The sequence below is a fragment of the Mytilus californianus genome, unplaced genomic scaffold (assembly GCF_021869535.1).
Source record: "Mytilus californianus isolate M0D057914Y unplaced genomic scaffold, xbMytCali1.0.p SCAF_5, whole genome shotgun sequence".
Lineage (NCBI taxonomy): Eukaryota > Metazoa > Mollusca > Bivalvia > Mytilida > Mytilidae > Mytilus > Mytilus californianus.
In genome coordinates this window covers 4438152-4453872 of record NW_026262701.1, presented here as the reverse complement: position 1 = coordinate 4453872, position 15721 = coordinate 4438152, and the positions used below count along the sequence as shown (strand labels likewise).

At 32.7% G+C, this 15721-nt stretch overlaps 1 protein-coding gene across 1 annotated transcript in view; it reads right to left on the bottom strand.

Annotated features, from left to right (window-relative positions):
• Nucleotides 1-1373: 1373 nt before the first annotated feature.
• LOC127702535 (uncharacterized) overlaps nucleotides 1374-15721 on the bottom strand; it is a 67310-nt gene continuing 52962 nt past the window's right edge. Inside the window, exons 7-8 of the mRNA XM_052206779.1 lie at nucleotides 14959-15003; nucleotides 1374-3944 (exon numbers count right to left, since the gene is read on the bottom strand). Of these exons, the coding sequence (XP_052062739.1) occupies nucleotides 3895-3944; nucleotides 14959-15003 (95 nt within the window). The 3' untranslated portion in view covers nucleotides 1374-3894. The remainder of the gene's footprint in view (nucleotides 3945-14958; nucleotides 15004-15721) is intronic.

The following is a 15721-nucleotide window of genomic DNA, read 5'->3' as shown; positions in this document are numbered from 1 at the left end:
TTTGCAAGACAAAGATTACCAAGAACTGATTAATAATTTGATAGATAAATATATTTTCGAAAAGGAAACACTAGATTGTAGATTATTATGGGATGGTTTTAAAATTGCGGTAAGGGAAGTAACCACAAATTATTGTAAAAATAAAGCAAAGTTAACCAAGGGGCGAAGATGTACTTTGGAAAAGACTTGGAAGAAAAAATTAAATTAATGGACGAGACGACTATAGATGACAATGAAATAGAAAAAGAAATAAATGATATTGAAGAAGAGCTAAATAAGATATATGAAGAAAAAGCGAAAGGAGCTCAAGTGAGATCTAGAGAAAAATGGGTAGAGTTTGGTGAAAAAAATAATTCTTATTTTCTTGGGTTAGAAAAAAAAAGACAAGTAAAAAAATCGATAAGTAAGCTAATGGGAGATAAGGGGGAAATAATTTCGGATCAAGAGAAACTTTTAAACAAAATAAAAGATTATTATGAAAACTTGTATAATAAAAAAAGTTTAAACAAAGATTTAACAGAACAATATATCAGCGATACAAAATTAGAAAATAAAGTGGATGAAAATGATAAACTAATATGCGATGGGAAAATTACAGTAGAGGAATGCACACATGGTATCTTTAAAATGAAATTAAATAAATCTCCAGGTCTTGATGGACTTACGGTAGAATTTTATAGATTCTATAGACATGGTAAATTTGCCAACTGGAAGCTTATACATTTTAAATATCTAAAGGTGTCTAATAATATTTTATTTATATTTAATATGAATTTAGATGATATAAAACATTTAGAATATTTTAAATGTGTTCCAGAATTTTATAGAGAAGTAATATAGTCCTGGATTTTGACTGGGGGTGGGCAAACAAAACAACCAGATACATATTTTGATATAAGAAAGCAGACAATATGGGGGAATAAATTTATTACATTTCATAATAAACCAATTTTCTTTGAAAACTGGATTAAGAGTGGTATGATATACTTAAATGACATTTTAGATGACACTATGTCATTATCAGAAAAATATATTTTGAACAAATTAAAGTGTAAGGTAAACTGGATTGCAGAATTTCATATATTGAAACATGCTATTCCACAAAATTGGATTCACATAGTTAAACAAGAAAATTCTGTTCAAAGTACAGTTAATGTCAAGAGAAATAAGATCACATGGAAAGATCGTTATTTTGAGACTACATGTTTTTCAAATAAAATGTTATATGATTCGCTAGTGAATAGTAAAAAAGAACCGTCAGTAGGGATAAACAGGTGGCTTAAAATTCTACCAATGCAAGAAGCTCCAAATATGAATTCACTATATACTTTATTTTTAAATATTTAACTGAAAATAAATTAAAAATATTCAGATGGAAATTACTACAGTTTATTGTACCAACAAAAAAGCTTTTATTACAATGGAAAATAACTAATAATGATATGTGTAATTTTTGTAACATAGAAGAAGATTACAGTGATCACTATTTTTTCAATTGTTCTTATTTGACAAGATTTTGGCAGCAAATATACGATCTCTTAAAAAGGAGTAATATAGATTTTTTAATAAAACTACAACACCTGATATTTGGATACAAAATCACAGACAACAAGTATTACTCAATAAATTTTTTAATTACAATACTTAGTTTTTCAATATATAAGTCATACTATGTATCTGAGCAGAAAACAAAAAACATAGACGTCTACAGAATTTTTGTCAATGAATACACTAAGAGAGTAGACACCAATATTAATGGACATAAGACAATAAGTCCAATGTTACTAACAATTAAAAGGAACATAATCAGTGAATAATGTTTCTAGTATTGTTATTATAATGTTTTGTAAACAAAATGTATGTCAATTAATCTAATCAGCTGACTATTCCCTGGGTAGTCAGTGGATCATAACAGGGTACGTCAAGAGAAGCTTGGAATCTTGATGATTTATGTAACAAGCAATATTTGATGAATAAAATAATTATGTTGTTAAAAAAAAAAAAAAAGAGCATGACAAGATCGTAACTAGAACGTGTTACTGTCGTAGCGGAATCGTAGCAGGTTCTCATCATAGCAAGGTTGTAGTATGAACGTGAAAACTATAAATATTAAATATTCATGCCGACCATACCACGATCTCACCGCTATCTTATTTTTATAGATCGAAGTGGGATCTTCATGGTCTTGGTCTAGTGTGATGGGGGCTTAAATATGAAGATAGAATAACACATTATCAAACACGATGCATTTTGATATGCAATTTTGAAATAGTTCTATTTACATAGAAAAAAGACGATAATGCACATTGTATTTTTTAATTCTGCTCAATGATAACATAACTAAATTTTTTGTTGCTAATTCATAACACAATTTCTATGAGAAAAATTAATATAATCTACAGTATAAATATCAAGAAATATATTTTCTATCACAGTCTAGATACATCTTGCTATGTGGTATGGGTTTTGTCAGCCATGCGGTGACTTATTATATCTGGCTATCATAACACATCACCTTATCTGTACAAAGCTATAGTTAGTATGCTTCTTTTATGAATATGGGATTTATCACCATGATCATATTGATCTTTTATGGCTTTGGCATAAATGAGAGAAGTTCAACTGTTAGTGAAGGATTTGGCCACCACCCCTAACGATACGTATTTGTTCGTAAAAGACATCGAACATTATCAAATATAACGGTCAGAAAAGAGATGTTGAATATATCATTGTCAAGGGGAGACAAATGCAATACATTAAAACAAAAATAAAAAGCATATATATATATATGCATATAACATATACTATCACTAATATTTTTTGGGATAATTATTTTCGAGTTACATAACTAATTCGAATCGGAGTAACTGTTTTTTGCAGATGATATTAATAAATGTTTAGTTCATGTATAAGATAAGATATTTTATTTCCAATTATGGGCCCCAAAGGGCATAAACATTACAACATCAATAATAAGATATTGATCATCATTGGTTTCTGTGTTTCACCGTTCCTGTTGACGGTTGTCATTAATAAAACATTAACTGTGTACCCTTTGCAACCCTTGAGGATACTAGTATACCAAGTTCATGTTGTTCAATCTTTAGATTCTTCTGTATTGCTTTGTTGACGGCTGTTTTTAGTTTCGTGTTTTATTCTTGTTTTTATGTAAACTGTTTTTTTTTCTTTAATTGTTTGATTTTGAGTGCATTCTTAGTATCTTCTTTAGTTTTTAATAACATTTTAAATACCATTGAAATGTATCGGTGATGTAACAAAATATGTACCTAGTTTTACAAAGTGTAGACACTTTAGTCATTATTCCGTAGCATATAATAGCACGATACTGCAAAAAGAGGAAATCATGAACAAGCATAGGTCTGTTCTATGTTCCTTCGAAATTTCAACCGGAGACGAAAAACTTGACCTTGCTTTACTGTACTGGATACAAAAATTACATAAGTGTCCTTAATAACGTCATATCTAATCAATGGTTCGAAATAGTAAAGTTTAAGTCATTCCTTTAAAAAAATACGGAAGCCAACACGAGTCGGTTTACCGTTATTGAATATCTGTTTCTCAGAAATTGTCGTTGCTGCAATCCCGGAATCAGGAAATCACCGAAATTGCACTTTCCATGAATAATATGACGGGTGTAATTACTAGATTTGGAGCAGATTCTGCTTAACCTTCCAAAGATAAAAGAGGTTCCACAAGGTCTGGGGGTAGCGTTTTTTATGTGTTTTAGTGTTGAGACATTTCTAGTTTTTTGCTTTTGTCGTAATAGAATTTCAAAATTTGATCGTTGGTACAAAGGTAGTAAACATCTTTCTTTTCAAAATCTGTCAAATACTCATTCACATCTTTTCGTCTCGCAATACCACAGCAATCAACTTATACAAAGTTATTTTCTGGATCTTCTGTATCTTCCGATTCAACTATGTCTGTTCAGAAAATAGAATATAAAAGAAATTAAATCAAAGTAATTAGAACCAAGTACCTCTTTTAAACATTACTTTCCACTGTATTTTTTACTTTTTAGTTGAACCTTGTCATGCGATGTGGTAGTTTTATTTTATCAGGAACAAAACGCTTTATTTTCTTGTAATACGATAGGGAAAATACTAACATTCGATTTCCAAGTTCTGATTCGTTACCTCTAATGTTTTATTTAAAATGTATCTTGCACTTCATGGTTTAGTAATCATATTTCTATTTTTGGGCTTTCATTTTAAAAAAAATATTTTGGGGAACGGAAGAAATAATTGGCTTTTATATTCATTCGAAGTTTTTTCTATAGAATATATAGATAAATTACTGGATTTTCTACTGAATATTAATGTCAACTAAGTGTTTTCTCTCGTTTGATGTGTTATCCTTGGGGAAATCATAAACTATATTGATTTATTGTTCTTATACATTTGAAAAAGAAAGCAATACGTTACAAAGGGGAAATTAAAATGCAAAAGAAATACAGACACCATTATGAAATAAAAATACGAAAACACAAATAACAGTCGACACAATCCAATATAAAAAAAACCTTCAAATTGAGCACCAAGCAAACGAGAAAACTGGGCTGAACTTATGTGTTTCGGAAATGAAGCAATTACTGATTGACTAGTGTTTCTCGTCGTTTTAACTGATAACAACCAACACGGTAACCTGGAAAAATGGAATATGTAGTGACTTCGGTACTTTGGACAATATAGATACGGCAGCAATACACAGTTAGGATTGTGGTTTCGCAGTTTGGCCATGGCGAATTTTTCAAATATGAAAGTTATTGTGCAATAAAATTCAGTTTTAGACAGCTGATGACTAATTAAGCCGTTAAAGTGGATTTATAGGAACATCAATATTATTTTTTAAATGTTTTATGGGCTACTTTTTGTTTGATTGTCCGTATTTTCATATCCCGACCGCCGATAGGTCCAGAAATTGTTGTTATGTTTACAAACCCTTTTTTTTCACACGAACTTTTTGTCCCAATTTTACAAAAAAATAAAACGGAAGAGGTATGATTTTTATTTGATCTCTTGGTAGATCTATGTACACAGTTTCAGAAAAGGTATCAATTCAAGGGATTGAGATTCTACTTGTAAACAAATTTTGGGGACATATGTGACATCTTCGCACCCCCTTTTGCAATACTTTATTGCAAATAAAACCAGCTTGTTGCCATGGATACACCATTTAAACTACTGGGAATTAAATATGTGGAATACCATGATTACATACCTATGCACATATATGACACACATAGTAAGCGTGAGGCGAAAGATGCTCCGAATGGGAAAGCTGTTCCAGATATACTAATAGCATAAGTAGCAGCTTAACTGACCCACAAGTAGCAAAAGAGATGAATAGATACAAGATTGAAATTCTAGGACTAAGCGAAGTTAGATGGAACACATCAGGCATGACAAATTTGAATACAGGCCACACAATTATATATTCCGGAAACACCAAACAAAATGACCCACATGAAAAGGGAGTTGGATTTCTAATAACAAAAAGATCTAAAACAGCTCTGATAGAGTGGAATCCCATCTCACCAAGAATTATCACAGCACGCTTTAACTCACGTTTCCAAAAAACCACCGTGATACAAGTATACGCCCCAACCAATGGTGCAGATGACTGTGAAAAGGAAGACTTCTACCACTCATTACAAACAACTATAGAAAAAGTACCAAAAAGGGACCTATTGGTACTTATGGGTGACCTAAATGCTAAGGTTGGATCAGAAAGAAAGGGATGGGAGAGAGAAATCGGTCCTCATGGGATAGGAAAAATGAACGAAAATGGTGAACTATTTGCAGACCTCTGTGCTACCAACAACCTTGTCATAGGAGGAACACTCTTCAAACACAAGAATTGCCATAAGGTAACCTGGGTGTCACCAGCAGGAAATGCAGAAAACCAAATAGACCACATAACTATTTCTCAGAGATGGAGGTCATCACTGCAAGATGTAAGGGTAAAAAGAGGAGCAGATGCAGCATCAGACCATCATCTAGTTATAGGGTCAATAAAGATGAAACTTTTAGCCCAAAAAAAAACAGTTGTCAAAAGAAGAAAGTTTAACGTTGGGAAGCTTAAAATACCAAACATAAGAGAAGAATTTCAAATATCTCTTCAAAACAGATTCTCAGCTATAAGTGACCTTGATATAGAGAACAATGATATTAACAACACATGGGAGCAGACAAAAAATGTAATTCTAGAAACATGCGAGGAAACATTAGGATATATGCAGTATAAACGCAAAAACTGGATGTCACATAATACATGGGTTAAGGTTGAAGAAAGGAGAAAAGCCAAAGAAAAAGTCTTAAATACCACCACAAGACAACAGAAAAGACAAACACAAGACCTTTATAGAGAGAAAGACAAAGAAGTGAAGAACTGTAAACATGACAAAAGAGACTATGTTGAACAACTAGCACAAGAAGCAGAAATTGCGTGTAGCAAAGGAGACATAAAATCTCTCTACAACACAACTAAACAACTAAGTGGCAGAAGATCCAACTCAAACGCTACAGTAAAAGATAAAAATGGCAATGTTATTACCAAAATTAAAGAACAATAAAAACGATGGAAAGATCATTTTGAAGAAGTGCTAAACAGACCCCCTCCAATTGACCCACCTGACATAAAAGGGAGACAGGTCCTGAATATCAAGACAGGAGATATAACTAAAGCAGAGGTAAATGCTGCAATAAAACAACTAAAGAATGGAAAAGCAGGAGGAATTGACAACATACCCCCTGAAGCTATAAAGGCAATGGATAACATCTGTATTGATAAACTTCATCAACTACTAAACAAAATATGGAATGACGAACATATACCTGATGACTGGCGTAAAGGAATCCTTATTAAACTACCAAAGAAAGGTGACAAATCAATCTGTAGCAACTGGAGAGGTATTATTTTGCTTTCCATTCCTAGCAAAGTCCTATGTCACATCATCCTACAGAGGTTAAAGAAAGAAGTTGATAAGTTACTGAGAGATGAACAGGCCGGTTTCAGACAAGAGAGATCATGTATTGACCAAATTGCCACATTAAGAATCATCATTGAGCAAACCATTGAGTGGCAGACATCCCTATACCTAACATTTGTAGATTTCGAGAGGGCCTTTGATAGTATAGACCATCAAGTACTGTGGAACATCCTTAGATATTATGGAATACCTGAAAAAATCATATCCGTCATCCAACAGCTCTATGACGGTTTTACATGTCAAGTGAGCCATGCAGAGACTCTGACAGATCCATTTCCTGTATCAACCGGTGTCAGACAAGGATGTTTACTTTCCCCTCTCCTTTTTCTGATAGTTATAGATTGGGTGAGTCGGAAATCATACAACACTCCTCTAGGTATTAAATGGACATTACAGTCATGCCTCGAAGACCTTGACTTTGCAGACGATATCTGCCAGCTTTCCCATCGCCTTGAAGACTCACAAAACCAAGCAACCAACCTTGAAACAACGGCAAAACAAGTAGGACTATACATCAATTCGAAAAAGACAAAATCTATGAGGGTAAACGCAAACCAACTTAACAAAACCAAAGTGAGAGATGCTGAAATTGAAGATGTCCGAGAGTTTACATATCTTGGAAGTGTCATCAGTACATCAGGAGGGACAGATGAAGACATCCAATCAAGAAAAAGAAAAGCTCAACAAGCCTTTGCTATCCTTAAACCAGTCTGGAGGAGCAAAGCACTTAGAACAAACACCAAAATCAGGATCTTCAACTCAAATGTAAAATCTATACTTCTCTATGGGTCAGAAACTTGGAGACTAACAGCTGCATCTACAAAAACATTACAAGTTTTCATAAACAGGTGTCTAAGAAACATCATTGGAATCAAGTGGCCAAACACCATTAGCAACAAAGAATTGTGGAAAAGGACAAGACAAGAACCAATAGAAAGAACGATAACAACACGCAGATGGAAATGGATTGGACACACTTTACGTAAAAACAACACAAATGTAACTAGACAGGCGTTAGATTGGAATCCTCAGGGTCATCGTAAAAGAGGGCGACCAAAATCCACCTGGCGCAGAGATCTTACATCTGATCTACAGAAAATTGGGAAAACATGGGGTGAAGCAAAGAAACTAGCCAAGGACAGGAAAAGATGGAAAGCTACTGTGGTCGCCCTATGTCCCCCATGGGACGAAGTGGATTAAGTCAAGTAAGTAAGTAAGTAACTGACCCTCCCCCAGTATGACGTTAATCCTGTGTATTAAAGCTACAATGTATCAAGCAAAATGGCATGTCTAAAATGAGGGGGCAATAACTGATAACACTTTTTCCTTAAAAAAATGAAAAAATAATTATTTGGATAAGAAAATAACCCAGATATTTAGATATATTAGAATAAAAATATTTTTTTTAATTTTTTAAAAATCATTTAATATTCATCGGTTTATGATTAAATGTAAAATATAGAAAATTGTTAAGTGCTGAATAATTTCAACTACCATTGAGATCGTTTTTTTTTCAAATCTTCTTATCAAATTAGAAATGCATTTTAAAAAACCTTGGTATATCTTTTACAGTTTGGAATTGGAATTGGAATTAAAAAATGCATTTCCCAAAGAGTTTCAGGTAAAACCCCGAGAATCTCACCTCCTAGAAATTTGAAGTGCCAGGATGTTTGAAAATATGTATGAATTTTATTACATACTTGAAATTGTATAAGGAATATAATAGATTCAGTATGTTTACTGTACAAACAAACAACAGACACCAAGTGATGGATACAATTGTGGCTTATATTGTTTAATTCATTTTTACTGAGAGCAAAATTTGATTGATTGATTATTCAGTGGTTGTTTAAACGTCCAGTGGCAAAAATTTCATGCATATTCAGGACGAAAAGTCGTTTCAGAAGTATATTATGAAGTATTTGGTATTACAAATGTTTAAATTTTCTCATTATTTGGTAAATTTCATTTTCTTAGCTAATTAATTTGTACGAATCAGATTTTTCTGACAAATTATATATTTTGCTCAAAATTAACTCATACGATTCTGATAATATAAGGAACATTGTAACTTAAGTAAAAAAAAAAGATATTATGATTGTTTAATCAGTTGTTATGTAAGTTCGCTCGTGTCAGTCGGATCACTGATTTTCGGCAATATCAAGGAAAAACCGGCACGTTCCAAATATTGTTCAACTACTCATTTAATGGTGATTCTTTTTCTTTAAAAATTGGAATTTATGTAATAAAAATCTATCTATCTCTACCATAGTATGAAAACAGAGTACAAGTAACACGTCCTTTCTAGTCCTTAGTGGCATATTATAAGTCCTTAGCAGTGTTTAGACGTACAGGCAGAAAACAGTCGAAGGCCACCAATGGGTAGAAAATCCCGCACCGAAGGCGTTTTTCAGCTGGTCCCTAAACAAAAATGAATTTTAGTTCAGTGATAATGGACATCATACTAAACTTCGAAACATACAAATATTTCCTAAATTTCGGAACGTAAACATATGATAATTAATTAGTTAAGGTTACAAATTTAGGCAGATAAAAAGAAGGGGGTCAATGCATTTGAATGGGAACATATGGTTAAAACCACCCCTTTTATCCTGGGTTGAGAACCCTCTTTTTAAAAATGGCTGGAATCGCCGCTCTTTAAAACGTAGCAATTTATAAATTATTTATATTAAGTAGAATTATAAAATCGATGAGTTTTATAATTTGACAACACTCATTGATATTGGAAATACTATACTACAATTAATTTATTTAATACATGGAGTCTTTAGTAAAACTGTCGACCAATCAACACAGAAAGCGAGATATCTAAAATTTGTATACCCTTATAGATTTTCATTATCATACATCAATTTTAAATGCAATTCCAAATAAAATGGCTTTGAGAACCGTGTATTAAGCGCTTATCGTTCATTCGTCAATGAACCATTCACCGTGCTTGTATCGTGCGTGTATCGTGTGTTCATCATTCATCGTGCATCGTGCGTGTATCGTGCGTTCATCATTCATCATTCATTTTTCGTTAATCCTCCGTGTAACGCTCATCGCTCATCGTGCGTGTATCGTGTATCGTGCATTCACCGTGCGTGTATCGTGCATTCACCGTGCGTGTATCGTGCGTGCGTGTATCGTGCGTGTGGTCAGTTTGAATTTAGAAGGTCTGTAATGTATCTAAAATCATAACTTAATTTAATTTCATATATATATATATATATATATATATATATATATATATATATATATATATATATAGACCCCTCTAACAAGAAATTTGTTTTGCATGCACACGTATAAAAATTGCGGTTTTTATCCAACGCAATCATAGGTTTGAACGTTGTTTTCAATTTAAACTTGTTTATATATATATATAAGTTAAAGCTAAAGTACGATGGTCTGTGTTATTAAATGGAAGACGCTAAAGTCCGATGGCTCAATACCCGACAACAATGGAAATCAACAAAAATGAAAAAGCGGATTACCTTAATAGTGACGATGTGTATGAAACACTTTGAAAACCATATTTTTCAGTAGTTCGGTAAAATTAATTGATAAAGTAATATAAACTTATTGTTGCTTGTTGAACGTAAAGTGGCAAATATCACATGCATATACAGGACGACCATATGCATGATCATTTGATCATTTATTCTGAAATAATTTTAGTATTTCTACTATTCATGTTAAGGTTACAAAATATAATTTAACGTAAGAGGAAAAGGAGATTCTGGAGATGGCTCACTTGGATGTTGAGGAATTAAATTCGTTCAATTTTAATTTAGCAGCTTCTATGTTTGTAATCAGAACTGATGTTATGAACTTGCGTGAAATAAAGTCTTCTTTTTACTTTCTAATGGAATCATTCTATAAAACATTTTTTACAATATGGTTCGTTATTTCTGTTAAAGGTATAGATATACGTCAACTAGACAGTAACCTAACGACTAGATAGACCAAATGTCATTAATGTAAGCAACTATAGGTTACCGCATGGCCTTAAACGCGGAACATTGGATATCATCGCAATGTACCCATTACACTTTTTTTGACAACTATCGTACTTTGAATAAAAAAATGAGACACATATATACTTAAGACCAAATGTCGTTTATATATGCAACTAATAACTACGGCCTTTAACATGGAGCCTTAGCCTACGCCGCATAGCAAACTATTTATTATATATACATAGGGCCACACAATGTCCAGTGTAAACCAAATAAAAAGAGAAAGACAACGGCTTGATGAATAAACATAATAATAAACGAAAAACTACAATAGTAGGAACACAGAAACAAACGAAAACCATTGCCTGAACCCCATTCCTGTTACACCATCGCGTGCACTTTAGCGTGCTATACCATCGCACTTTAGCGTGTCATACCATCGCACTTTAGCGTTTGACAACATCGCACTTTAGCGTATACCATCGCACTTTAGCGTGACCATCGCACTTTAGAGTACCATCGCACATTAGAGTCCTACATATATATATATATATATATATATATATATATAATTATTCTAAATATCAGCACAACAATGTTAAATCTACAAATTTGCGGAAGCAAATTTTTGTTCTTCCCTCGCCGGGATTCGAACTCATGCTATTAGGATGTCGAAACAACACCGTCTGCACTGTGTCCATCGCTCTAGACCACTCGGTCACCTATACTAAACTAATAATTCAGCTTTCGGTGGCCTAGTGTTACCTTTCCTCGTCAGTAGAATCTAGAGTTGTAACACAGTACATGATATATTTGGCATGAAGATGGAATTGATTGCAGATTAGCTAAATATCTATCGTAAAGGATCGTAAGATACAGTCACAGAAATAATTATTTTGATAAGTACGTCTAAACACTTAACTCTACGACAGATCCATCCATCCATCGGATCACCAGTGAAGGTGATACACGGCTGAAAACACATATTATATTCATAATTATTCTATATATATATGAGTTATAAAAACTACAAGTAGATTGGAAGAACGCCAAATTATCTATCCTTGCATGATGTCTATACAAATTTCGGATACACTCAAATTTGATGAAGAATAAACAGATGTAATCTAAGAAGCAACACTAGTTCACGGACCTCAAAACTCTAAAATCCATTTTGAATGCCCAAACCAAGGGAATAAATGAGGAAACTGCAGGTGCTCAAACGGAGCGAGACCAGATGCGTCGACAGGGCTAATATCACCTGCTTTACGTTTGTAATTCGATATACTACTACAAACTATTTACAAATACGATGATATGGAATAAGACAAAAAACGTGCAAATACGAAGTTTTTTTTAGGCATTGTAAGTAAAAAATGTCTTTCATTCAAACACACACACATCGTATCGAACATTAATACTTGATGGTGACCATGCATGGAACTGATTAAGTTGTAGAATTAAGTATAAAAGAAAAAGGGGAAATACATAAAAGTTGAAAAATTAAACGTTATTAACCAACGGAACGAGTGAAAAACAACTGTCATATTCCAGACTTAGTACAGACATTTTCCAAATATAGTTTGAAACTATTAAGCGGTTAATAGTCTTTTTCAGACAATTTCGTAAATAGTTAATGTATTCGTCTATAATTTTATAAAGAAAATACATACTGAGGTATAATAACACATCCTAATTTTTACCGAGATAGGGTTTAACTAGCACGGAAATTTAGATACGATCCGGGTAAACTTATCGATCCTTTAAATAAACTTATGCTAAAAGGTAACATATCATTGAACACTGTAATTAGAGCTTTAAATATTGTTTTTATTGGTATAAATGTTGAGTTTGTTATCATTAAATCAAAACAAACTAAATATTATTGTTATATACATATGCACATTCACGGTTCTACAATAAGTCAATACCTGTAATTTGGCATTGCACAAGGTCATGTTTTTCTTTGACTGTTAATGACGTCTTTACACTAAATCCATTGGATGTTGGATGTGTACTGATTGATATTTTAGTCTTAGATACATAATTTTTTTTATCAGTTTTTTGTCTTTGAAATAGCTATAAGTAACTTCGAGTACTCCAAGGTCTTTATTTAGTGTCTTTTTTGTTGTGGGGATTTATAAATACCCTACCCCGTCCGTTCTGTGCTTTTGTTTCTTGTTTTATTGCTTTGTATCAATCTGATGAGTTTAACCCTTTTTCAACTGATTTTTATGGTGTGTTCATAAGTTGTGCAGTTAAACTACTGTCCCAGGTTATTGAGAGTGTTGGGCGCCCACAAACATGTTTAACACCGCCACATTATGTATTTGGCTGTCCAAAGTCAGGAGCCTGTAATTCAGTGGTTGTTGTTGGTTCATGTCTGTCATACTTGTTTTTCGTAAATTATTTTGTTATAAATTATGCCGTTTGTTTTCTCAATTGAATTGTTATATATTTTTCAAGTCGGGTCCATTTACAGTCGTTTATACGGTATGGGTTTTTCTCATTGTTTAAGGCCGTACAGTATCCTATAATTGCTTACATCCACATCATTTGAACCTTGGTGGATAGTTGTCTCATTGGCAATCCTACCACTTCTCCTTATTTCTATTTTTATATAAGCAACCCAAACTGATAGAACAGATTAATGTGACAATAATTATGATCCAGCAGTCAAAACTGTGTAAAGATAGATCACAGACATACAACACAACTGACTAAAAATTCAAACAAGCATACAAATAAATCTACCAAAGACGTCAACAAACAAAATGTGTTGTAGTTGATAGTAAAATTGACAAAGACACAACAATATTTTTGTAGTTGATAGTAAATTGACAATGATGCCGATACAAAGTTTTTGAAGTTTATAGTACATGTTGTATATAGTATTCACTTTCTCGATAAATTACACATTAAGTAAAATATAAATACATAAAAAAGACGTACACTTGAGACCCAAGCATTGATAAAAACAGATACAAATTGTACTAAAAAGACGTACACTCGAAACCCAAGCATTGATAAAAACCGATACTAAAAAGACGTACACTCAAGACCCAAGCATTGATAAAAACAGATACTAAAAAGACGTACACTCGAGACCAAAGCATTGATAAAAACAGATACTAAAAAGACGTACACTCGATACCCAAAAATTGGAAAACCAAATATAGTTACTCTTGAGAAAATCAAAACCGAAATCGGATCCACTGAACAGCTATACCCTTAACAATGCATATTGGCATGACAACCTGCAACTACAATATTCATTAACTAAACATTTAGTCACAATTTATCATTTAAATACGTATTATATCATGATATATATAAATTATATCAAGTAGGTCCTTTAAAGCATAAGTTGAAGAAAGACATACAAAGCGATGGCCAGAAAAAAAAACCCACAAAGACAAACAATAATTTGCCAAAATCCTGCTCATAAAAACAGAGTGAGAAAAACTTCAAACACAAAAAACAAAATAGGAAAAGTCGGACTGAAAGTAAGTGCTCGAATAATCTAAGCTGTTTATTCATGTTTGACAAATTCCATCCTTAATATAAACAAAAAACAAAAAACAAAACAAACTAGCAACAAAAGTTTTTGAATCGTCGGTCAATGTTAGATTAGGCAACTGTAGTTTACCGATGTTCAATAATTATGAATCGATTAAAAAGATACAAATCAAGGTGACACACAAAATCTGCGGGAATCTTATTAACTCCAAAATGAGCGTGAACCATTGGGTATACAGAGCAAACGTATCCTGCTAACCCTGCGTAGGATACAATACTTAATCGGTAAAACTACAGATCAAGCAATTGATCTGCTATCTGAAAAACCAAAGATATCTAAAGTGTCCTTCGACTTTTAGACAAGCTGTTAGGATGTGTACCTGTTCATTTACAAACAGTATATTGTCTTTAGAAAATGAAAAATAATTGATTTTAGGTTGTAGATTATATTTGTAAACTTACTTTCTGCTGATGTAGAATTTTCTTTTTTGTCTTTGCAACATTTATCTGAAATAATTATAAGTTGCATTCTGTTTCTGCTTTTCATAAAGAAACAAATTATCGCTTGACAATGAATAATTATAATAACATTCCCCTCCCACACACAAACACACACAAATAAGGGTCAAGTAACATTATCACAAAAGCCTACGCTATGAGACATACACGAGGTTAAATATTCATGAAGAATGTTGTTAACCTAGACATACATTCTGTTAATTCGACAAGGACACCCACAACAGTGGGACAAAATATGTAGTGTGTGCGGGTATATATGTGAGGTAGAATGTTATGTTCGCGAATATAATGTTATATAATTACAAAGATCGCCTCGATTAAAAAATAGATCGATTGAACTCGAATGATAATGACATCGTATGACTTTTCTATCTAGCTTGTTTTTTTCCTGCCGGATTGGAACATTTCAGATTATAATACAGTTGTGTCACAGTCTATCCTTCTGGTAATATGAGAATTGAACTCGGATTTTAATATCAACAATGAAGTTTAATACTATATCACTGAACATGGAAAAAGGATGATTTTGTTTTCATCTTATCATAGCTTATTAGTTATTCCCATAAGTTTAACTCGCCAAATAATGTTAACACTCAGTTTCTGAGCAGAGGGGATCGCCGAAGCTACAAATGTACTCCTATTGTTCTCCTCAATGCAATTAAACAAACAAAAATGGTCTCAGTAGATAAAAACATGGAGTTTTTAA